The 24,263-nt window shown below is 52.9% G+C and overlaps 1 protein-coding gene across 33 annotated transcripts in view; it reads right to left on the bottom strand.

The window, feature by feature from the left end:
* The window catches only part of CAMK2G (calcium/calmodulin dependent protein kinase II gamma), a 56,746-nt gene extending 42,808 nt beyond the window's left edge, over nt 1–13,938 (bottom strand). For 17 of the 33 annotated variants that reach the window (XM_012760106.3, XM_012760115.3, XM_012760104.3 and 14 more), the window contains exons 1-3: nt 13,751–13,936; nt 12,317–12,411; nt 986–1,045 (exon numbers count right to left, since the gene is read on the bottom strand). In XM_012760106.3, coding sequence (XP_012615560.1) covers nt 986–1,045; nt 12,317–12,411; nt 13,751–13,815 — 220 coding nt within the window. In that variant the 5' untranslated portion in view covers nt 13,816–13,936. Of the gene's footprint in view, nt 1–985; nt 1,046–3,551; nt 3,620–4,877; nt 4,897–5,209; nt 5,236–12,316; nt 12,412–13,750 lie in introns of those variants that run through there. The other 16 variants (XM_020280794.2, XM_012760107.3, XM_012760116.3 and 13 more) reach the window with 8 other exon arrangements.
* Nucleotides 13,939–24,263: the final 10,325 nt, after the last annotated feature.

The raw sequence follows: 24,263 nt of genomic DNA, 5'->3' as shown, positions 1-24,263 counted from the left end.
GCCTGAGGTCTGGGAAGCCAGAGGCTGGGCAGCTCTGGAGAAGGAAGCATCAAGCTTCGGCAAGTCGCCTCACAGCCCTGGTCGCCAGGAGAGCAGAGCGGGCAGCCTGCGGGGCACTGTGGGAGCCCCGATATTTAGGCCATGCCTGAGGAGCACAGGATACGTGTTGTCTTTTGTGATGACTCAGGGCTTTCAGAGAAAACCTAGGAGATGCTCCCTGCTCTGCCTCAAGTCAACACTGGGGTTTCTGCTCAGACGCTGCAGCCAGCCCAGTTTCTGTCCCTTCTGCAAGGAGCCCCAAATCAGGGCCAACGCTTTTGGCAAAGACTGTTTCAGTTGAACAATGTAAAACTGAGCTGGAGTGGGTTGTGGCAGGCAAAACTCCTCAGCCTTTAGAACAGCCAACAATGTGCCCTTGTCCCCCCAGTCAGGGTAGGAGAGGGAGAAATCCTCTTAATTTTTTCTCCTTTCCCATCTGAGTGGCTCCTGCCATCCTTGCTCCAGGGAAGCCAGGCGGGTGGGCAGCAAACAGAAATAAAAACGGTAGCACCATGGAAACCCCCAGAGCGTGCAGGACACTGCAGCAGGAACAAAACTCTTTCAGGTCCAGAAACAAAGTCCTGACCCTCTCATGAGGGCGGTGGATGGCCCCTGTGAGGGACGCTGGCAGGCTAGTAGCCCGGAACCTCACACGCTGAGAACCTTGGACCTCAGCCCGAAGACAGAAGGAGAAAGAGAAGAAAGAGTCTGAAACCTTGTTCTGATGCCACACAGCCCGGCCCTGAGACGGCGCCATGTCCACGAGGACACGCAGGTCCCCCAACTAGGATGCCCCGCAAGACGGAGCTGCCGCCCTGCTCCAGCAAACACAGACACCAGATGAAGGTCCGTGGACGGAGACGATCTCACACGCAAAAGCAGTAGATCTCTGTCCTTACCACCTTCCACAAAACACCCTCAAAATACTCCGTGCAGCGGCACTCACCAATGTTTGGATGCTTCAGAAGTCGACATATCCGAGCCTCACGTTCTAGTTTCTGGTGATCTAAAAGCAGAAGAGAGAAAACAAAGCCATCAACCACCTATTCTCCTTGTAGTCACCTGGCGATCCTCGTTCCTTCCACTTGTAGGCACCAGCTGTGCACTTGTGCTGACGTGCTGACTTCCTGCGGCAAGGCACAGCCATTCCGGAGACAGTTATGTGACCACCTTTTCCAGATGAGGAAACGACCGGAGAGGGTAAACACTCTGAGCCAGTGAGTGGCAGAGCTGGGATCTGAATCCAGGTTTTCACCTCAAACTCTGATGCTCTTTTTTTTTTTTTTTTTTTTTTTTTTTTGAGACAGAGTCCCACTCTGTTACCAGGGCTAGAGTGCCATGGCGTCAGCCTAGCTCACAGCAACCTCAAACTCCTGGGCTCAAGTGATCCTCTTGCCTCAGCCTCCCGAGTAGCTGGGACTACAGGCATGTGCCACCATGCCCGGCTCATTTTTTCTATATATATTAGTTGGCCAATTAATTTCTTTCTATTTATAGTAGAGACGGGGGTCTCACCCTTGCTCAGGCTGGTTTTGAACTCCTGAGCTCAAACGATCCTCCCGCCTTGGCCTCTCAGAGTGCTAGGATTACAGGCGTGAGCCACCACGCCCGGCCCTCTGATGCTCTTTCTACTACAACAGGGATTTCACTGGGCCAAGGTGTCCAGAATCTCTTTCTTGTTAGAAATACTAATAATAGCTAAGTTGTGTTGGGGACCTAATGTCTACGTGACACCGTGCTAGGAGTTTCGCGTATATTCTCGGTGTAGTACTCATGGTAACCCTGAGACATAATGATGCTGACAATAAAAATGTTGATGATCAAGACAATGATGATTTATAATAATAACAGCAGCTAACATTTATTGAGAGCTTATTTCTACACTGGGCAGATACACCTTTTAATTTATCCTCGTAACAACTCTAGGAGGTTGTCGCTACTATGATGCCCATAATGTAGAAGGAGAAACAGGACACAAATCCTGCTTGTCCTGGCCACCCAAGGCTGTGAGCTCTGACCTCTTCACACTCAGGCTCTGGGCTCACTCTGTTTTGGTGAAATGACCAGAATCCACGAGTGCCCAGATCCAAGTGAGCTGCACGGGCCAAGTCCTGTTTCCGTGGAACAGGAAGGCAGAGCTCCAGGCAGCGGAAGGAGAGGACGCCACTCAAAGCAGGGAGGCCCAGGCCCCCTCCCCATCTCTGCCTGCTAGAATCCTGCCGAAGTCTCCTCTCGGTAGACTGTGCCTTTTCCCTGCTGTGACCGTCTCCTGCCCAATCTCCCGCTGCACTTCTCGTGGTTCTCACTTCATATATTACATCAGTTATCTTTCGGTCACGAGCTCCTCAAAGGAGGGGACCTTTCTGAGCAGTGCTTCCTAGAGTTCCTTCCGTAAACAGGGCTTACTAAGGGTTTATCAATAACAACAGGAGTAGCAGTAACTATCACTTACTAAGCATTTACTACACAACAGGCAGAGGTACAGATTGTCTGTCATATTTTATCCCCCGAGAAACTCTGTGAACCAGGGATTTGATTAGCTCCGTTGCATTACAAATGAGGAAACTGAAGTTTAAAAAGATAAAGTAACCTGCCCAAGGTAACACAGGCAGTAGTAGATGCAGGTGGTCTGAGTCTAGAGCCCTCTTTTTCCACCACTATGCTATGATGAGCAGATAAAGAAAAGGGAGAGCATCAAGTAAAGACTCCAGGCACTGGAGGGCAGGGTGCAGTTCGCCCTGACTGCTCCAGGCCCAGCAGGTGCCCTCACATCCACACCTGCCAAGCGATTCCTGTCTCCCTTGGTAGGGGTTTCTCCCCACCTTGCCTCTACCCTAAACAGCAAAAAAAACCTCTATAAAGCCTCCCATGACCCTCACAGTGATCTCATCAGGTAGGTGCTATGACTGTCCCCATTTTACAGATGATGAAACTGAGGCCCAGAGAGGTTAAGTAACTTGCCTGAGGTCCCACAGCAAGAAAGGGATAAAACTGGGATTCAAACCCAAGAAGTCAGTTTGAGATAATGTAGATTATAGGCTAGAAAGAATTCATATTTATTGTTTCACCAACCAACCCCAGCTTTGTCCTAAACTTTTCCTACAGCAACAGCTCTGCTTTGTGGAAGGAGGTGGGAACAGGCAGAGATTAGTTCCTGCTGCCCAGCTAATCCATCCCAGCTGCCCAAAGATCTGGGTCAGGCCCTCCTTCCTGTCCTTCGGTCCGGCATGACCACTGACCACAATGCAGCCAAGAGAACCCCAGGTAACCCCCAACTCCTACATCGCCCATATTCCTTGGTCCCAGGCACAGAGATGTGGCCAGCAATCGCCAGAAGCTGGGGACTGGAGGCAGCAGCGATACTTGGTGGCTGGGGGGCTTGCTTCTTCTAGATCTGGATGGATGTTAGCGTGACCCCACTTCCTCCCCCACCAGCCCCTGGACGTGAGCTGGAGGTACCAAGCTAGCCAGCCCTAAAGCTACAGACCCACAGGCCCGCTCTGGCCACTCACCTCCCCCGCCTCCAGCCCACAGCTCGTGGGCCTGGTTGCCCAGGCAGGTGTGGGAGAACAGCATCTTGCAATGCGGAGGTGGCAGCTGAGGGGAAGGCCCAGAAGATTAATGTTTATCTCCTCCCTTAAGTCTCTTACTGGCTAATGGTTACAGTCGCACAACAGCAACAGCACTAAAAATAAGGACACTCTGGCTTTACCAGTGACTCAGAGTGGCGAGAGGAGAGACACAGACCCAGGCTCCCAGCTCCTCGAAGGAGCTGCCCAGGGTCCACAGGGTCCTTGTTACACTCTTAGTTCAACCGTAACTCCAAGGAGCTGAGCCCTACGTTGCAGAAAAGGCCCACATCCTCTCTTTTCTCTGGGGCTGTCCCTTGGTCCTCGCTCTGACTCTATGCCATGGAGTACGGCAACTAACACATCCGTTACAGAGTCAGACAGCCCTGGGCTGAGTCCAGCTTGGCCACGTCTGTCAAGTTATTAAACCCACCCGAGTCTCATTCATTCCTTGAAAAAACATTTATTGAGGCACCATTCTAGATGCTGGGAGACAGTGGTGAACAAAACAGACAAAATTCCCTGCCCTCGTGGAGCTGACATTCTAAGTGGGCCGGGTGTGGGGAAGGGACGGACAATGAGCAAACTCAATGGCATGTGAGATGTCATGGCAGGTGCTATGTAGAAAAATAAAGCAGGGAAGGGAGAGAGGGCACATTTAAACAGGGTGGTCGGGGAAAGCCTCAGTGAGGAGGTGACATTTGATTAGGATCCAAGGGAGGTGAGAGAGTGAGCCAGGCACATTTCACGGGCAAGAGTTTCCTCACTTCTAAAATGAAGACAGCGATATCTGAGGTTGAAATGAGGTAATATGGGGAGAGTATTTAGCACAGGGCCTGGCACATAGTAAGAGCCTCCTTCCCAGGGGCCCAGTGACACGGCGGACAAGGTCTCCTGGGCCAGGCTGTGGCCACAGCTACCACCAGAGACGTTAAGAGCGGGACCCACTCTCCCCTCACCCTGGGCAGATGCAGGATCCACAACACGCCAACTGAGCCTCCAACCTGGCCTTGGGGCTTCTCCCTGGGGGTGGGGCCCACCACGTCTACACTCTGCAGGTGAAGGTTAGCGACAGCAGGAAGCACCGCTGCCCACGGGATCTCGATCCCTCCTCTTCCTCGCTGGCCGTGGCGCCCTGCCATCCAGAAGCTCTGCTCAATGATCCCAGCAGTTTCTGCCCACCACGCTTTCCCTCCTCCTGCCTCCACCCCAGCCTCTCCAGCTGTTGTCTCCCGTCTCTTCCCCCCACACTTCCTGTCCTGTAGTCACCTCCAGGGCTGGTCCATGGCTGGGAAGAAGCCGAGCGCTCCACCCCAGCAGCGGCAGAAGCGGTATTTCAGGAACAAGCGACGGTTTGTCGAGTGCCTTTCCTGACTGCAAGGGCGTCCCCGCTGAACACAGCGTCCCCAACTCCAAGAGGCGCGAGGCCCCTGAACCAGCTTGGTCCACAGTGGCAGGAACAGGCCCTGGCTCAGCATCCCAAGGTGACAGACAGCACACCAGCTGACCTTCTTGCCACAAAGGTGCCTCCTCCTCTGAGTCACCCCTCCTTCCAGAACCACTACAGGGACCTTCTAGAGGCTGACCCCGCTCCCACTCACCTTTCCACCAGGCTGGTCCCCGCCCCCTCTGCAGCCCAGCCCCCTCTTCCTGTTTGACAACAGCCACTTCCCGCTTTTGCACAGGGCCACTTCCTGCCCGCCTGTGTGCTACTGCCATGGAGAGACCCACCCCGGCCGGCCTTCAGCCCAGCTCCAACCACAGCACTCGGCAGGTTTTTCCCCTCAAGAGCAGAGGTGGCCCCAGGAGCAGAAAGCAGAAGCAGCTTGTCAGGGACCCTCCAGGCCCAGCTTGGGCCCTTCCCCAACAGCCCGCCCAGGCAGAGCCAGGAGGCCCTGGGAAACAAGGATCCCGGAAACCTGGCCTCCCTTGCCTTCTCCCGCCAAGTGCTTCAGGACTTGGTCCAGGGCACCGCGACTTCACAGGAAAGACGGCAAGGAGTGACAAGATGCACCAAGGGAGGCAGAAAAGAGGAAGCAGATAGTGAAGTGACATCATGCAGCAAAGGGGTGCACAGGGCCCTAGAACCAGCTCCCCCTTCCAGCTCGAAGAGAGAAGCCCGCTCCAGATGCACTTTCTTTCCTTCCCAGGGTCGGGGGCCAGGGAAGACCACTGGTTCTCCATGGCCCCGCCACAGGGATGTGCCCACTGATTTAGTGATATTTTTCTAAAAAACCACAAATGCCAGCACTAGCTTCAAATAAGAGCCCGCTGCCACCTAAACATACAACCCTCTGTGTGTGGGAAAGGACACAGAGCCCACTCTGGCTATGAGGACTTTCAAGTTCCCCAATCTCAAAGACACCCTCACTTTCCAAAGGTGCTTCACAGGTCTGTGCCGGTGACCCTATCACGGATGTGAGAAGCTTCCTGTAGCCCCACTGATTTCAGACGCTCGCTGGGGGTGGCCTTAGCTTCCTGCCCTCCCGAGTGTTGCTCGTCTCCTTCCCAAGCAGCAAGAGGTCCCCTCTGCCCCCGTGAGCATCACCCTGAAGAGTAGAAACAAGGGCAGCGCAGGGATTTGGTGTCATAACTCACCCTCCCCAGCTGCTTATAAACAGCCCCAGGCCTTGAGTACTGACCAGTGGCAGTCACAGGCCACCGTCCCATTGCCTCCACCCTGACACTGCAACGCCACATCCCTTCCTCTTCGAATTTCATGCTAAAGGTGCAAAGAATCTCCAATTAAGAGCAAAGTCCATCTGCCATGTAAGACCACAAGCCATGGCTTCACACCTGTGCACCCAGGGCCTGGCTGAGGGCTGTGACTACAGCAAGACAAGGCCTGAAACGTGCCCCTGTGCACCCCCAAGGCCCTGACCCTTAACCTAGCACCCCCCTCTTCAACACTACCTCGAACAGTTTTAACCAGGAGACAGAAAGACCTGGGCCCCACTTTGGCCTCTGGACCTCGAGACAAGGAAAGCTCTAACTAAGGAGGGAAAGGGGACAGGCGCCAAGAAGTGCCCACAGCTCAACCAGCTTTGACGAGAAAATCCCCAAGGGTCACTAGCAAGCCCCAAGAAGGCAAGGCTCTGCCTGTGGACACTCTGGCCACTCTCATGGGCCAGAACAGGGTCACAGCCTGCGAGTTCTCTGTGCCCCCGGCAGGGCTCCTGGTGCCTGCAGCCTTTGCCCACTGTTTTGGTGACATTTCCTTCATGGTAACCAGCCCCAAGTAAAACATCCCAGGAAGCAGCCCCTAAAAATAGCTCCTCCCAGGGCAGCAGCAAGCATGGGGGAGGGGAAGACAGGGAGGAGAAAAGAGGGGAGCAGATGGGAAGCTGCGGCTGCTGCTGATAGGGCCCAGGAAGTAGAGGTGGTGTTGGGGAGGAGTGGCTGGAAATCTCCCCACAGAGCGCCCGGAGAGTGGGTTCAGACGAGAGCGGGCCCTCAGCCAGCAACAAGGAGGGATCCGCTCCACCGGGCTTGGAGCTCTGGGCCTAGACGGAGGGGTGTGGGGCGACATGCCAGCATGCACCATGGGAACAGAGTACCCAGAACCTGTGTGTCGAAGAGAGGAGACACAGGGCAAGTGAAGGCCTGAGGATGCTGGGTCTGAGCACAGACAAAATCACAGGTGTACCCACAGCTCAAAGCCAAAAATGAAACCCACACACCTCCAGTCAATCCTTTTGTGCCTTGGTTTCCCCACTAGCCATGGGGCAGATCTGTCTCTGGCCATGGGCAGACGACAGAGGACCTCTGCAGAGAGGCACTCAAGAGGTGCAAAGTGCCCATCTCTTCCTGTCACCACCCCATTGGCACCCATGGGATCAGGCCTTTGTCGGCCTGCCAAGGCTGTTCAGAGCGCAGCAAGCACAGAGGCGGGGGCAGGCAGGGGCTGGGCACACCCAGCCCTCCCCTTCCCCATCTCCAGCCTCAGCAGAGAACGGGGTCAGCCACTCACCTCTAGGGTTTCAGCCCAGCTTTCTGACAAGGGTATGGTGACCTGGGGCCAGAGCAAGCAGCAGGGGGAGAGCAGAAGCCTCTCTTACAGGATGGAGCCACCTTCCAACCTCTGTCCCCCGCACCCCGCAATGCAGCACCCCAAGTCACTCTGGGAAGGTGGGCGGCAGGGCCGAGTGACAGGCCAGTGTTGTGTGCGTTAAGGCCCACAGCCTGCGTCGTGACTGCACCATGAAAGCAGCCCAGCAGGAGCCTTGGCACAGAGGGGGGACCTCCCTTCCTCGTCTCTTCAGGAGGAGTCAGGGGCGTTCAATCATCACTCATAAGCAGGATGCCCATTTCTGTGTTTACAGAAATTGGCCTCCTTTATCCCCAGGAGGAAAGCACGATTTTGCACACAGCCTCCTTAAATGCTTCCTCGAAGCCCAGCGCCCTGAGCTGCATGGATTTCTCCTCCTTATCCCCCTCCTCCTCTCTCCCGCCCTTCGTCCAGACCCTTAACAGGAGAGTCTCACTTGGAGATAACACAGGGGACACAAATGTCATGGGGGCTACTCAGGCCAACTCTAAGGGGGTGGGGACTTTCAGCTGGCACCATCAAGGGGGATCCCATTTCAGTCCCCAGGGCCAGCTGGACCCAGAAAGGGACAGCCTTTATCCTTCTGGTGGCCAACATGCCACAACCCCAGCCACCCAGCCAGCCACAGACTGACACCCCAATCTGGGGGCCCAGAATGAGGCCCCTAATCACAGAACAGCCCATGTATGTGCACAGATGTCCACAGACTAGCAGAGACACCACCTGGGGAAGGCTGGGCCAAGGTGTGTCTGGCAAATTCCAGAGAGCATGGCAAGAGCAACTGTCACTGCTGTTGCTGATTTTAGATGACATCTCTTAAACACTGCATACCACCTGTGTGAAATTTTGCCAGAGCATGTATTAAACACACTGATTCTGGGGCCCCACCCCAGACCTCCCGAAGCAGAATCTCTGTGAATAAAGCCCAGGAATCTGCATTCTTAAACAATACTCAAGGTGAAACTTACATATACAAAAATCGAAAATCACTCCTTAGAGGAAGTCCCAACAGTGGCAGATTAGGCCATTAATGACCAGGAAGGAGGAATCCTAAACTACACTGTCTTCCTGCATCTCCTACCCAGCCTTATGCCCTAAGCACAGGTCTTTATCCTCATCTGTCCTCTCTTCCAGCCACCATATCAGGTCTGCAGCCTGGCTCTCTGGATCAGAAAAGGAGGACCCAAGCCAGCAACAGGGTACACGGGCTCTAGCAACTTGACTCTGAGATTCCCGGGAGCCAAAGCCAAAACGCAAGCATGACAGGTTACACAGTCCTCTGAATCCATTCATGTAACGTGTATGCGCTTGGTACCTGTCGGGCACTTTGCTAGGGCCTGCCCACGCAGAAATAGAGAAACAGATGAGGACTCTTACCTCTCCTTCCAAGTTCTCACAAAGAGGAAAGCTTTTGCTTACGTTTAGCTTCAACAGAAATTTCTTCACATGGGGTATACAGATTAAATAAATAAATATAGCAAGTGCTGTAACATATTTCAAAACACTGTTTCGGGTAGCATCTCTTAGTAAGGCCAAGGGCATTAGCCCAGTATCCATCTTAGTGAAAGCAACTGGCATCCAGATAAATGGTCCAAATACAGAGTTTCTTATGATGCTGATTGTTCCAAGGGTAAATTCTAAAATATGTAGAAGAAAGAAAGGATCATTTGCCCTTCAACTGCAGCGATATGGGGAAATGTTCTGGATATAAGCAAAGAGAGCAGGATATAAAATGTTATGCTCCACGAGGTGAAAATATGTATGCATATGAATAAAGATAAGAAGGGAGTATGAAGATTTAAAAATAAAAAGAGACATAAGGGCTCAGGCTCCTTGGGGGGTGCTCTTAAATCTTAAAATAACGACTTATCATTGCCATCACCTGGCCCACTAGCTCCTGCATCCAAGCCTATTTTAAATGCCTCCTTCGGCCTAGCGGAGCTAAGCTTGGAACCATGGGCTCCCTTAAGAGCCCCAACTCCACTCCTATCGCTGTTCTGAAGCAAATGGAGTGACGTATGTGACTTTCAGTGACTTTATGTAGACAGGCCCACAGATAAAGATGATGCTCAACACACATCCGCATGAACTCCCTACCTTGCAACCCAGCTGCCAACGTGGGCCTCGGAGGCCACGATGTCAAGACACAACAGCCCAAAAGAAGGCTTCCCATCTGGGTCTGACCCCCCAGAAAACCAGGTGATCTCTCTCCCTGGCTCCTGGGCCACCTCAGCATGGAAGTCAAGGAGAAACAGCTCTGTACCCTTTCTGTCCTTTCGGTTTGCAGCACAGAGAATCACAAACAAGAAAGCAAGCAGGTAGGGAGACCCAGCAAACACAGCAAGCCCCTTCAGACCTTCAGAGATGACCCTGGTGGGCCCACGCCATACCCTGACACGGAAATCCAACACCTGCGGAGCCCTAGACAGACAGTGACGACTGAAACCCAGCCCCAGCTGCTGCACCTTTATAAAATATACAGCGTAAACCGAGAGGCTGCAGGAAGCCGCAGCCCTCACTCCCTAACCCCATGGTGGGTACCCCGGCCCAACCCTCCCAGGAGCTCACATGCCCCATGTCCACACTCACAGCCCAGAACCCCTTCCACCTCCAAGACAACCCCCTCCCATCCTCCCACCTCCGAGCAGTACTGGCTGGCACTCACACATTCCTGACCCCTCTGGGTGGCTTCTGTGCCTATCGGCCAGGACCAGACCTCTGTCCCAAAGTTAACCTGGTACACAGGCCACATAACAGAGCCCAGACTTGGCATAAGCACCTGCAGAGAGGGAAAACTGCTGTGTGAAGCATGGAATTTTACACAAGAATCCTCTTCTTGAGGGGGAAAGAAATCAAAGAGAAATCAAACCTCATTCAGTTTGGGCAGGAGAGAAAAGATACCAATTGGGAAAGATGAGGCAAGGTTAAAGGGAGGTGAGGAGTGGATGGTGTCACGCAGGCCAGGAACGCTCAGGTGGGAAGGGAAGGAGTGGAAAATGAAAGCTCGAGTCAGGCAGCCCCACAAAGTCACCACAGCAGCTACTCTCACACCCCAGAATTCGGGCTCCCAGCTGTCTCTCCCTCCCTCAGCCCTGGGTTGGAGGACACTGGTGAGATGAGCAGAGCAAAGCATTGCATCATCAGCTGGAGACACCAGACACCAGCCCCATTTCTGATGCACCAGGGCGCTGCTGTGTGGGCACAGGGAGGTGTCCACCCTCAGACCATCGTCCCTGCCTGCACCTTCCATCCTTGGCCAGAGGACGTCTGCCAGAGAGCCCAGCCCCCAGTGCTCCCCCATCCCAGGGGAGGAGAGCATCTGACCATCCACATATCTCTATGGCAACTGTCCTCGGACTCAAGGTACCCAGAGAGAAAGAAAACAAGCAAGTCAACTTTACAGCCCATGCACAGGAACAGCAAGAGACGAGGGCTGGGTAGGAGACAGCCAGACAAGCCCTGCTGGTGGCGATGAAGAGAGACTCCCCAGCCAGGGGCAGACGCGGCCCTGCCAAACAGGTCCCAGAACAACTGCCAACATGACAGAAGCCCACTGTCATCTCTGTGGAATTTTATAGCTTCTCTGAGAGCCTGGGACATCTATTACATCTCTTACCCCAGAGATGCCCACGTCATTATTGGCCAAAGCCCACATCTTCCCCAGGGCATCTGTCCCGGCTCCTAATACATTTACGGTGTCCTGTCGCCCAGCCCTAATTCCTTTCTCTGAGTCTCATAACCTTTGTCCCCTAGTTACACCCTCCAGCCCTCGACAACCCCACCTCCGTACCCACCAGCCCTATTCCCAGAGCACGTCACACATTGCTGGGTCTACACCTATCAGATGAGGTGAGTTTGGCGAGCACCCAACACGGGGCTCAGAAAGTTTACTGTAGAGGTGTGAAAGACAGGCCCCGACCCTCCCAGCCTCCCTACTTGGGAGGACCTCACAAGCGAGGCTCCAAGGCCTGGGCCTTCACACTCCTCACACCCCCAGGCAGTGCAGCTCCTGCCCAGACCACTGAGATTTCTAGACCAGGAGGCATCACCCTCCACCCAGGACAGACTACATCTGCTGCTGCACCACCAACTTTGTAATTTGATCAAAAAAGCAATCAAGTTCATCTGGCAGGATTTGTTCCCGAGAAGCCCTCGCCAGTAGCAGCCTCCCCTGATGTTTACAGATTCCCTTCCCTTGGGAGTCTGTTCTGCCGCCTGGTGGGCAGGGGAGGCTGGCTTTGTCAGAGCTGCTCACTTACTGCATTTCTATCCTATGTCACCACTGGGGCACAGGGATGAGGACAAGCCTGCAGTGGCCACCACTGCCCCAAAGAGAGAGGCTCCAAATGCCCCAAATTAAGATCTCTCCATTCCATGCCACTCACTACCTACACAGCCTCCACCTCCCTAAGGACTGAACTCCCTTGAGCCTCTGAGGACCACTGCAGCTACTACCTACGTCTCTGACTTCATTCTTTCTACCTGAGCACTTCGGGTTCCCCACGCAATTCCCTGTCTGACTTCAAAGTTCACCCATTGTGAAATTCCAACTCTTCTTCAAGTGCTAAAACACACAAGCCCCAACTCCTGGGGCATCTTCAGAAGAAGCCATAGCCCCTGGAGGCACCCCCGGGAAGAGGCCAAGATGAGGAACACTCACCCCGGGCAGACAACTTCTTGGTATTGATGATTTTTGCTGCATACTCCTGCGTAGAGGTTTTCTTCACACACCTGCGGACCACAGAGAAAGCACCCCTGGAGGGAGAAGGGGGAAAGAACTGGGACACGGAGCAGGGCAGAGTGACACAGACACATTTCAGGTCTGAGGACAGTGATGCTGCTCCCACCACCAGCCCTTTAGTCACACGCACACACCAGCGCAGTGACCACCACCATCCAACACCAAGCAGAAGGATGAGGCCTCCGCATGACACTGAACAGATGTGGGTGGTGTACCGCCCGGCTCCCACCCCCTCGTGAGTCCCCGCACAGCGACAGCCCCAACCTCAGGCTGTGCATCAGGAGCTGGTGGGCGACGCTTAAGACACACACCTGCTGCATCTCACTGGTAGCCCCGCAGTCCTGGCCAAGAGAGCCAGGAGAGAGAAGCGACCAGAGAGACCCCACTCTTCTCTCAGGAGGAAGAGTTGCGGGCAGGGGAAGGAGTGATTAAAAAGAGGGTATAATCCCCTGAGAGAGAAATCTCCCTCAACCATGGAGGAAAGTGAGGCTCAACCCCCCACAATCAGCTTCATCCCACTGCATCCCGGCTCAACTGACAGCAAGGAAAGAGAGGGCACAGAGTGACGTCCACAGCTCCCCTTCCCCACGATATTTTCCTTTATGCCCCCCCAAAATGGGAGCGGGCACTCTCCGGCTCTGGAAATGCCGAGGGGGCGGGCAGGGCGGGGGCTGCAGTGGCCGGGCTCGGCGCCTCCGGTGGGGGTGGGGGGCCGGGGCTGCCGCTGCGGCCAGCTCGGCGCGGAGGGGAGGGGGATGCTGCGGCTGCGGCGCGGCTCCCGGGACCACTGCAGGGATGGGGGGAGGGGACGGGGGTGCCGCAGCACTGCCCAGCACCAGGGCTGGGATCCTGGAAGCGACACTAGCGGGGGGCGGGGCCGGGACCAAACATCCCCCCACACCCGAGCACCGCAGCGGGGTTGGAGCTGCAGGGCTGGGGAGGGTCCTGAGTGCCAGGCGCGTGGGACCTGGCTTCGGTGTGCAGAGTGAGCCCCAGAACAGGGTGGGGAGGGGGCAGCGAGAAAGAGGGGTCGCCGGAGGGTGGGGGCGCCTGAGGGGTGCGGGAGGGGCGGGGCTGGAGGGCGCCCAGGAGCGGTCCGGGGGCTGCAGTGCCAGCGGCAGCGCGGGTGCAGCAGCCCGGGCAGCTGCTGCAGGGCGCAGAGGGGGCTGCAGGGCTGGGAGCTGGGGGCCCTGGGGCCCCCGGAGGCGGCGGGCGGGAAAGGCTGGGGGTGGGGCGGGCGGAGGGGGCGCTGCAGCGGCCGGTGCAGGGCCGGGGGGCGGGGCGAGGAGCCGCATAGCGCCCGGGCGGCAGGGGCAGGGTGGGGGGCCGCGACGGGCGGCGGGCGGGCCGTACTTGCCGAGCTCCTCGAAGAGCTGGTAGTCGTCCGTGAAGCGGGTGCAGGTGGCGGTGGTGGCCATGCTGGCGGGCGGGCGGACGCCGCGGTGCAGCCCGCGCCGACGTCGGTGCACAGTCACCGCCGCCCGGCCGAGGGAGCAAGAGGAGGAGACGGGGCTGAGCCCGGCAGCACCGCGAGACTTTACCGGGGAGAGCGAGGGAGGGAGGGACACCCCCGCGCCGCCCGCCCGCCCCGCCCCCAGCCCCGCCGGCCCCCCGCCCGGCCCCCGGACCGCCCCCGGGGAGGGGCCTCCCGCCGCCGGCCCCGCCCCGCCCCGGGAGCCGCCCGGGCTGGGCAGGGCGCGTGGGGGAGCCGAGGGGAGGGGGTTCCAATCTGGGCCACCCGCCCAGGCTGACAGAGCTGAAAGGTTCGCGCGCGACCTGTGCGCTTGTCCCACAAGGGCGAGCAAAGAGTCGGACCCTGCAAGGGCTCGGAATGTGCGGGCGAGAGTGTGTGTGTTAAGAGTGGCGTAGGGGTTTAGACCACATAGGTCTCTGGTGGGGCCCCACTAGAGGGTCCCAAGCCCCCAACCTGGCTCTCACAGTGTGGAGAGAGGGCCAAGGTCAAGGAGCCTGTGTCGGACTGCACGCTCAGGAGGTGCCCCCCAGCCTGTGCAGAGCCAGATGCCAGCAGCCTTCCCTCGGGGATCTGACAGTTAGACTCGTGCAAGCATGGGGCCATTATTAGGAAAACAAATAAACACTTTAGGCTCCTTTCAATCAGGGAAACCAGGCCAGGAGCAAGGATGCAGGTGGGACACTGGCTTCCTGCACTTCAACCTTAGAGGTGAGAAAAATGTTGCGCTGTCAGGTCAGTAATGAAAGGGGTAAAGTGGGAACGATTTGAAAAGGTTTTGTGCGCTAGGAGCTAGAAGAGCAAGTGGGAAAAAGGAGGAACTATCCCCATTTTCTTGTGGGGCACCATGTACTTTTATTTTATGGCACTTAACAAATTTTTGTTGATACATTTACTGGTCTCAGAGGCTGAAGAGCAAAAGCATAGCTGTCTAAAGAGTGAACTCTGGGATCAAACGGCCTGGCTTGGATTTCTGCGCAACTCACTGACCAGCTGCGTGACCTTGAGCAAGTCACTTAATCTTTCTGTGCCTCAGTTACCTAGTCTGAAAACTGGGGTTAATAGTAGTATCTACTGCACAGGCTATGAGCATTAAATGGGCCAAATCACATTAAGTACTTAGAATAGTGCCTGGTACCTAATTAGAACTATGTTTGCTGTTATTATTTATTTAATATTTGCCTTCCCAATAAATTGTAGGCTCCAATAGGGCAGGGCTCCTGCCTCCTTTGTTCACCATTGTATACTCACTCAGCACCACACACTCAGTAAATATTTGCAGAATGGCAGAGGGAGTTCCACTCCTTCCTCTGTCCCCACCATCACAGGTTGGTGGGGACAAAGGCACATAACTGTCTTGATGGAGGACAAACAGGCTAGGCAGGTTCCCTACCTGCCTGGGCAGCTGCTGTACCCAGTCGGAGTTGGGGGCCAGCCTCAACTGGGCAGAGTAGAGCTTAGCCAACTGCTGCAGCTCAGTTTTGATTACAGCAGGACATCCACTGGGAGTCTGGCCTCCAGTGTCAGCAGGCTGGCTCCGCCAGAAGCCAGAGGAGGCAGCTGAGAGGCTGACAGGCGTCCCAGCCTCCTAAGCCACCTCCCTGAGAGGTAGGTGGAGCAAAGCTCTCAGGAAGGGCTCCCCTCCGGTCCTTATCCAGCATCCCTGGGAGCTGCTCTGAGAAGCAGACTGCCCAGGGAGAGTGATTAGGGAACAGGAGGGAGTGGAGCACAAGAGGAAAAGCATTAGCAGATTGCTAGGGAGGAGGGCAGAGAGGGCCAAGGGAAAGGGTAGAGGTGACAGAGCACCATGCCCCACCCCTCCCCAGGGCAACAGGAAGTAAAGCGGTGGGGAGTAAGGCCACTTCCTATCGCAGAGCACCTGGGAGAGAGCCAGGTCCCAAGTCCCAGCGTGGGGTAGGGCAATGAGATTGTACATGGGGATGCCAGTAAGTGTTGAGTTTCTGTCATCCATCTCAAAGGCAAAGCAACTGCTAGCCTGCACTCTAGAAATGGGGGCCGCATATCAGTTGATCATCAATGTGCCCTTCCCGAGTGCTCAAGGCGACTTGGTTCCTGACCTCCAGACTGATACTTGAAACTTTATAGTCATTAATGTAAGGTGCAATGAGGAGACCAGAGAGGTCAGAACAAGCACAGACTAAGGCTGCCATGGAATCCCCTAAGGGGACCCCTGAGACAAATGTAAAAACAGGACTACAGCCCTGACCAATCTCATGTGCCTGCTGTGAAAGGTATAGCATCATGGCTGAGGGTGAGAGGTCTACACTGGCCCTTTCAGGGTAACCATATAAAGCATTTTACATTGTGTCTCTAGGTAAAGGGAAGAGCGATGAGAAAAATATTGGGGTGAAGCCTTGGGGACAACTCACAGTATACTATGTAAGTGGAGCTAGCTGTCTTTCAACAAATACTTATCAACTGCTTACTATGGGCTTGGCACTGCCTTTTACTTTGCAAAGTATCCAAATAAAGTGGAAAGTCAGAATTTACACAATTAGAAGGAAATTCAATCCATTCTCACTTTTTTCCCTTCTATCTCTACCTCACTTCTCCCTTCCTCCTTCACTATTTCCCTCCATGGCACGTACTCTGATGCATCCACAGTGCCAGTTTGGAGCCTATAGACACTTGTGTGTGCACACACAAACACACACCCTCGCACACACCCTCCTGAATCCCCATTGCTGGAGCACCCACACAACCTCCAGCTACCCCACAGCAATTAGAGGGAAGATACAGACAAATAATAACGAGCTCACCAGCTCCCTGCGCATCAGTATCTATGGCAACCTCATGGGGTCGTTGGGCTGCGCTGTTCCGGTTGCAGCCGCTCCCCTGGGCAGCGCCAGCACTCAGGCTGTGCCCAGAGCTCAGAGAACAGGGAATGACACAGGAAATCGATGCCCTGATAATCACCAGAGGTGCCCCACTGGCTGGGACCCTCTGTCATCCTGATCTTTCTCTTGGAAACCTCTGCAGTCTTGTCTCCATGAGAGTTTTTCAATCCATATTTGGCAGAATCCTGGGGGTTTCATGGCCAGGTCCTAGCAGCTACTCAACATATATATTGGGGTTCCGCTTAAGATTTAGTTGAAGAGTCCCTGGCTAAAAAGAAGTGTGATACCCACTGGACTTCTGGGGTTCCCTCCTACTTTAAGATTCTATGACTAGTTTTGGAGAATTATGAGTAATGAGGTCGTGGCCTCTCTCCAGGAACTCTGAGAAAATTATTAGTGGTGAGGTATTTGAAACTAGAGAAAAGATGTAATAATGGGGCTAGGATAGAGTGAGAAAGACCAATAAAAGCATTTAAATAAGCAATTGTCAAACCGAGAAGGAGTGAGGGATACCTCTCTCTCCCCTGGAAGACACATTAGAAAAAGCCAGTGGGCTTTTTCAAATCTCCACCATGCACAGAAAAGCTGGTAGGCCCCAGCCCTGGGGAAGAACTGCTCCCAACCGAGCCGCTGTCCTCAGTAGGAGTGTTTCCGCATCCCTTGTGTGTCTAAGGGCAGAAAAAAGACTAAGAACCCCAGATTAAATCAGCAAAACTATAGTGTTTCTTAAAGGAGGAGCTGAGGGATTTGGGGTGAGGGCTGAGCTCCTGAGGGCTTGAGCATCGGGGACTGAGATTTTGGGGTGAGATGCAGAGGCTGTTTGGGGTGCGGGCTGCAGCATTTGGGGCGAGGAGCTGGGGTGTGTAGAATAGGGTCCTAGGCGAGGCACTGGGCACGAAGAGCTGAGCTGGGCGATTCAGGGGAGCTGTAGCATACATGGTATGAGGAGCCCAGGTATTTAGAGGCAGGAGCTGAGGGGAGGAGCTCCCTTCCATTCTCCAGAGGGCTGATTCCAAACAGTGATCTGAACCTGGCCTTCCCAGCCCCCAAGCCCGGGTCAGACTCCCTCTGCCTCTGACCCGGCTCTGCCATCCCTTCTTGAAGGCAGGGCTACCCGATCTGTCTCCTGTATCCTCAACACCTGCCGTGACCACGTCTGGCATATAGTGGGCGCTGGGTAAATATGTGTGGAATGAATGAAGTGTGGGGGCAAGGGACTGAGAAATTTGGAGTGAAGAGGCAGCACGGGTGGGGAGGTGACAGAGCTGTCGTCAGAGGCGCGGGGCGGCCCTGAGGCCCCCGGCTGGCTGCCTGCGCCCGCGCTCGTCGCCGGGACGGGCGGCGCGGCGCGTGGAGCCCCCTGGCGGGCGGGCGAGCAGCGCGCGGGAGAGACTGGAAGGCAGCGGCCGCGAATGACGGAGGGAGACGTGGTGAAGATGACAAAAACCACGGGGGCGGCTAACGTTTAGGGAGAGCGTGCTACTTGCGAGGCACGTGCACTAAGCGCTCTCCCTAAGCCATGCCAGTGAACCCTCACCGCCACGCCGCGAGCGTAGGAGCCCTCAGCCCCGTTTATGCAGGAGGAAAGCGAAGTTTAGAGAGGTGCAGTCGCCTGCCTACCGCAAATAGCTAGTAGTTTGTGGTACTGGCTGGGATAATGTCATTGAAGGGCAGTGAATATAAAAAGAGATAATGGGGTTGGTTAAGTGGTGTGGGGAGACAATTCGGATGTGCTCACACCTCCAAATAGGAGTTTAAGATTTAATCTTAAACTCAATATCATCCCAGCTGTGAATCCAGGCACTTAGAGGGGACATTCATTCACTCACTTATTCATTCATTCATTCATTTTATGAGTACCTCCTCTCTTCCAGTCACTTGGGAAACAGAAGAGGATAATCCAGAGAAATTCCTGTTCTCGTGGAATTTATATTCTTGTAGGTAGGCAACGAACCTAGAAAGAGGTAATTTTTCTATTACAGAGAAAATAAAATCAAGTAATGAGGACAGATCATGACAGGAGAGGTGAACACAGAGAACGCCTTTAACTGAGGTACTCAGACATGGCTGCCCTCTGAAAGTGACTTTTAAGGGAGACATTTAGGAATGACATTTAGAAATGATGATAGAGAGGTGGTTGTTTAAAGATCCAAACAAGAGCATTCCTGGTGAAAGGAGCAGTGGCAAAGGCCTGAGATAAAAACGGTCACGGTGTATTCAAGGGGTAGAAAGAAGGTTGGTGGCCAAACAGAGTGAGCAAGGGGGCGGCAGTAGAATAGGACCCAGAGGCCCTAATAAGCCTCTCTGTCCTGGTACAACCACCCTGGTGTTTCTTATGAGTCCTCAAACTCTGCAGCTCACAGGGAGTCCACGAGGGCAGGCTCCCTCCATGCTCACAAATGCATGAAGCCTGAAACCCCAGCTCCAGGTGAGAAGCTGATGGCTGTCCTGATGCATCGAGGACAGACATAAATGTGGGCCTGGAGCCAGAAACGACACTCTTCTTTGGCCACCACAAAGGAGATTGGTAGAGACTGGAAAAAGGATGCCTTCTCAGTGCTCCAGGGGCTCTGGGGGCGGTATGTTGAGGGTCTCTGCAGAAACAGTCAGTGTCCCCTCATTCATTTAGTCAACTATCTCCCTGCCCTGGGCAAGCTTAAGTCCTAACTCTTGTAGCTGATAGAAAGATGGGCCAGAAATAGGCCCTGCCTTTAAGGAGCTTTACTCACTGGGGGCAAGAAGATAAGCACGATAATGAAACGATGATACAAGCCAAAAGATTAGTACCACGGACAACCCCTGGCTCTTTGTACAAGTGGCTGCCTGGACTGCTCTCCCCTCCCCCTTTGCCTATCCCCCAGGTCTCTGCTCCACCATCACCTCCTCAGAGTGGCTTTCCCTGGCCTCCTGGCCAGATCAAATCTTTGCAATGACAGCCTCCAAACTACCATCTGCCACTTCTGCAAAGCACTTGTCCCAAGTGTCATTTTACATGTGTAATTTGTATGAGTGTAGCCCTCATGGGGGTACGTCTGTGTCTGTTTGTGTTCTTCCTGGTATCCCCGGCGTCCAAAGCGCCTGGGCTGCGGTAAGGAGTCAATAATGCTTGGAAGGTACAAGCAAAGCACTGTGGGACTTTCAAAGGGGGAGAAACCAAATCAGTTGGAACAGTCAGAAAAGACCTAATGGAGGAGATGGGAGGAGAGGAAGGGTGTTGGCAGATGGAGGGGAGTAGAGGGGGCATTGCTAGTGGAAAAGCGAGTGTGAATCAGTCCCTGAGATACTGAGAACTTGGCAGGTGTCTGGGAAACTGGGTTGTCAGGTGAACTGGAGGGGAGGGGGTGATGAGGGGAGAAACAGGCCATAAAGCTGGGGACCAGCCAGGTACAAACAGTGTCTGGCTGCGGCTGGGCTGACAGGCCAGGATAGGGTGGGCCTCAGGAAGGACCAGTGTCCCACGTGCTGGACTCCTGGGCAGGTCCAGAGGCCGCCAGGTCCCAGACCTGAGCTACGAGTGGTTACCTACCAAACATTCCCTCTTGAATATCCTGCCAGCCACCCAAATTCAACATGACCCAAATCCAAATTAATCAAATTGAGAGGCAGTATGGCATGGTGGTTAAGAACACTGAAACCAAATCCTGGCTCTGCCTCTTACTAACCACGGTAGCCTCAGTTTTCTCACTGGCAAAATAAGAATAATAATGGCACTTACTTCAAAGGGTTGGGTTTTTAAAAAAAAAATTAACATCTTGTTTATTTATTTTAACTGACAAAAAATTATATATATATTTATTGTGTACAACACATTCTTTTGAAATATATATACATTGTGGAGTGGTTAAACCAAGCTAATTAACATACGTATCACCTTGCATACTTATTTTTTTGTGGTGAGAACACTTGAACTCTACTGGCTTAGCAATTTTCAAGAATACAATACATTGTTATTAATTATAGTCACCATGCTGTACAATAGATCTCTTGAACTTATTCCTCCTATCTAATCATAGGGTTTTATGAGGAGTAAATTATTAGTACACATAAAAGGTAAAATAGTGCCTTGAATAGTTAGGGCTCAATAAACATTAGCTATTATAACTAGTCCCCTTGCCACCCTTAACCAGTTTTCTCCTCCAGCTCCCTTGGCTCTGACAGTGACAGGACTACTTTGCCAATGACCTAGGTTCAGAATCTTAGAGTCAACTTTGACTTGTCCCTTATCTCACTTAAGGGGCATAGCCAGGTTTGAATTGTGGCACTGCCACTTACTAGTTGTGTGACCTTGGGCAAGTTACTGAAGCTCCCTGAGCTTCATGTTCCTCATTGTTAAAATAAAGATGGTAACTTTCACTATCGTGTTACTATAATAATTTAATGATAATATTTATAAGTGAATGGTTTGGTGCCTGATGATAAATGAATGGTCGTTATTATCCTCCTGTGTGTCATCAGGAACCAACACCCATGTATTTTTCCCTTTAAATGTCCCTGTCTCCATCCCTTCTTTTCAATTTCCCTCCCACCACCCTAGATGAGGTCTACTTGCCCTCCTGAATTTCTGGCAGTGGCCCTCCTTCTAATTTTGCTGACCCATTTTATTTTCCACTTTCATTTGTTTATTTATTCTTTTAAGAAATATGAATGGAACACTTTTCAGGGCATTGATTTGGTGCTGGGGATATATCAGTAAACAAAATAGATGACATCCCTACCCTCAAGAAGCCTATCTTCTCATGAAAGGGATAACAAAGAAACAAATGAGGCTGGGTGTGGTGGCTCACGCCTGTAATCCTAGCACTCTGGGAGGCCAAGGTGGGTGGATCACTCAAGGTCATGAGTTCAAAACCAGCCTGAGCAAGAGTGAGACCTTGTCTCTGCTATAAATAGAAAGAAATTAATTGGCCAACTAAAAATATATACAGAAAAAATTAGCTGGGCATTGTGGCGCATGCCTATAGTCCCAGCTACTCAGGAGGTTGAGGCAGGAGGATCACCTGAGCCCAGGAGTTTGAGGTTGCTGTGAGCTAGGCTGATGCCATGGCTCTCTAGCCCCAGTGACAGAGTGAGACTCTGTCTCAAAAAAAAAAAAAAAAAAGGAACAAATGAACAAATCCATATTTAATACATCAGGTAGTGGTAAGTGCTATGAAGAAAATTAAGGCAGGAAAAGGAATTAGAGAGTGATGGGGGGTTGTATTTAATATAGAGTGGTCAGGGAAGGCCCCGCTGCTGAGATGAACATACAGGCAGAGAGCTGCAAGAAATAATATCACTTTCGATGGCCACATCTTTGCTAAAATGCTGTTTCCTCAGAATTAATTGTGAGCACCTACATATAACCTCCTAGAACCTCCGTAATTCTAGTCAATCTTGTGGTTTTGTTCCACTTCCAAAATGCCCCTGCTTTTGTAGACAGATTCCACATGCTTAAGCATGTATGCCATTAGATTAATAATTCTTTTCTCTGATGGTAGTATTGGTGTGAACTTGTTTTCTTCCTTAAATGTGCTTTCTACATATTTTATGTTGAACATAGACTACTTGAACAACAAGAATGTCATATGTTTTCCCCATCAACTTATTTTAATCATTGTAACAACCCTACAGGGTAAGTTTTATTGTGTCCATTTTACAGATGAGAAAACCGAGGCACAGAGAGGTGGTGCTGATTCTCTGAACTCAGCCTTTGAGATCATTGGCACCTCATTATGGGCTGTCTGCTTGCTTTTTTTTTTTTTTTTTTTTTTTTTTTTTGAGACAGAGTCTCACTTTCTTGCCCAGGCTAGAGTGAGTGCCGTGGCGTCAGCCTGGCTCACAGCAACCTCAATCTCCTAGGCTCAGCGATCCTACTGCCTCAGCCTCCCTAGTAGCTGGGACTACAGGCATGCGCCACCATGCCCGGCTAATTTTTTTTTGTATATATATTTTTAGTTGGTCAATTAATTTCTTTCTATATTTTGGTAGAGACGGGGTCTTGCTCAGGCTGGTTTTGAACTCCTGACCTCGAGCAATCCGCCCGCCTCGGCCTCCCAGAGTGCTAGGATTACAGGCGTGAGCCACCGCGCCCGGCCTGCTTGCTTTTTTTAAAGTTTTGGTTTTGCCTTCTATTTAGAGCATAGGCTCCTTAAGAGAAGAGTCTTTGTTTTATCCTTCTATCTCCCTCTCCCCTTTCCTCACAGCTTTCAGCAGAAAACTATGTACTATGTACTGTATGTACATTATGAGTGCTTTTTATTTTTTTAATTTAATTAATTAATTAATATATTTTTTGAGACAGAGTCTTGCTTTGTTGCCCAGGCTAGAGTGAGTGCCGTGGCGTCAGCCTAGCTCACAGCAACCTCAAACTCCTGGGCTCAAGCGATCCTCCTGCCTCAGCCTCCCAAGTAGCTGGGACTACAGGCATGCACCACCATGCCTGGCTAATTTTTTTTTCTATACATATTAGTTGGCCAATTAATTTCTTTCTATTTATAGTAGAGACGGGGGTCTCACTCTTGCTCAGGCTGGTTTCAAACTCCTGACCTTGAGTGATCCTCCTGCCTTGGCCTCCCAGAGTGCTAGGATTACAGACATGAGCCACTGCGTCCAGCCTAATTAATTTATTTTTGAGATAGAGTCTCACTCTATTGCCTGGGCTCGAGGGCTGTGGTGTCATCTTGGCTCACAGCAACCTCAGACTCCTGGGCTCAAGCGATCCTCTGTCCTCAGCCTCCAGAGTAGCTGGGACTATAGGTGCACATCACCACGCCCAGCTAATTTTTCTATTTTTAGTAGAGATGGGGTCTCACTCTTGCTCAGGCTGGTCTTAAACTTCTGAGCTCAAAGGATCCTCCAGTCTTGGCCTCCCCGAGTGCTAGGATTGCAGGCGTGAACCACTGTGCCCAGCCAACGAGTGCTTTTTAGTGGATTGGTCTGTTGGATGGCTGGCCTATCGCTCTGATACAGTCCACTTTCCTTGCAAGTGCTGCCATCTTGAATGCTCTTGACCCTGGGCCCGAGGATGGCGAACCTGAGGGTGCTGTTGCCGCGGAGGTGAGGGAGCTGGGCCTCCGCCCCAAGCGGGCAGTGATTCTGCTTGTCCACTAGAGGCCGCCTCAGGCCTGGTTTTAGAGAGCCAGCGGGGCTACCGGATTACTCAGCCCACCCCGCCCCAGGAGTCATCTCCAATACCAAGTCTGTCTTAGAACCCAAGGCCCCAGAAACAGTCTATGAGCGCCTCTGGCCTCCCTTTCTTCTAATAGATCATCAGATCTCAGACCTGGAATGAGCTCCAGAATAAAAGTTGCTGATGGCAGCTGGATGGCAGGAGTGTACTGGCAGGTTCCAGATGCCCCTCAGTGAACCAAATCAACAAATGTATCTGGAACACCCAACTGAGCGTCTGTGGCCTGCTGTGCAGCATGCTCTACTCTGAGACTAGCTTGGTGAACAAGACAGACTCTATTCCTGCCCTCCCAGCTCTTCTGATCTAACGGAGGCACGCAAACCTAAAATTACTGCATTGTGTAATGAACTGCTGACAGGATTTCTATTC

The sequence above is a fragment of the Microcebus murinus genome, chromosome 14, assembly GCF_040939455.1.
Source record: "Microcebus murinus isolate Inina chromosome 14, M.murinus_Inina_mat1.0, whole genome shotgun sequence".
Lineage (NCBI taxonomy): Eukaryota > Metazoa > Chordata > Mammalia > Primates > Cheirogaleidae > Microcebus > Microcebus murinus.
This window is presented reverse-complemented; position numbering and strand designations above follow the sequence as displayed.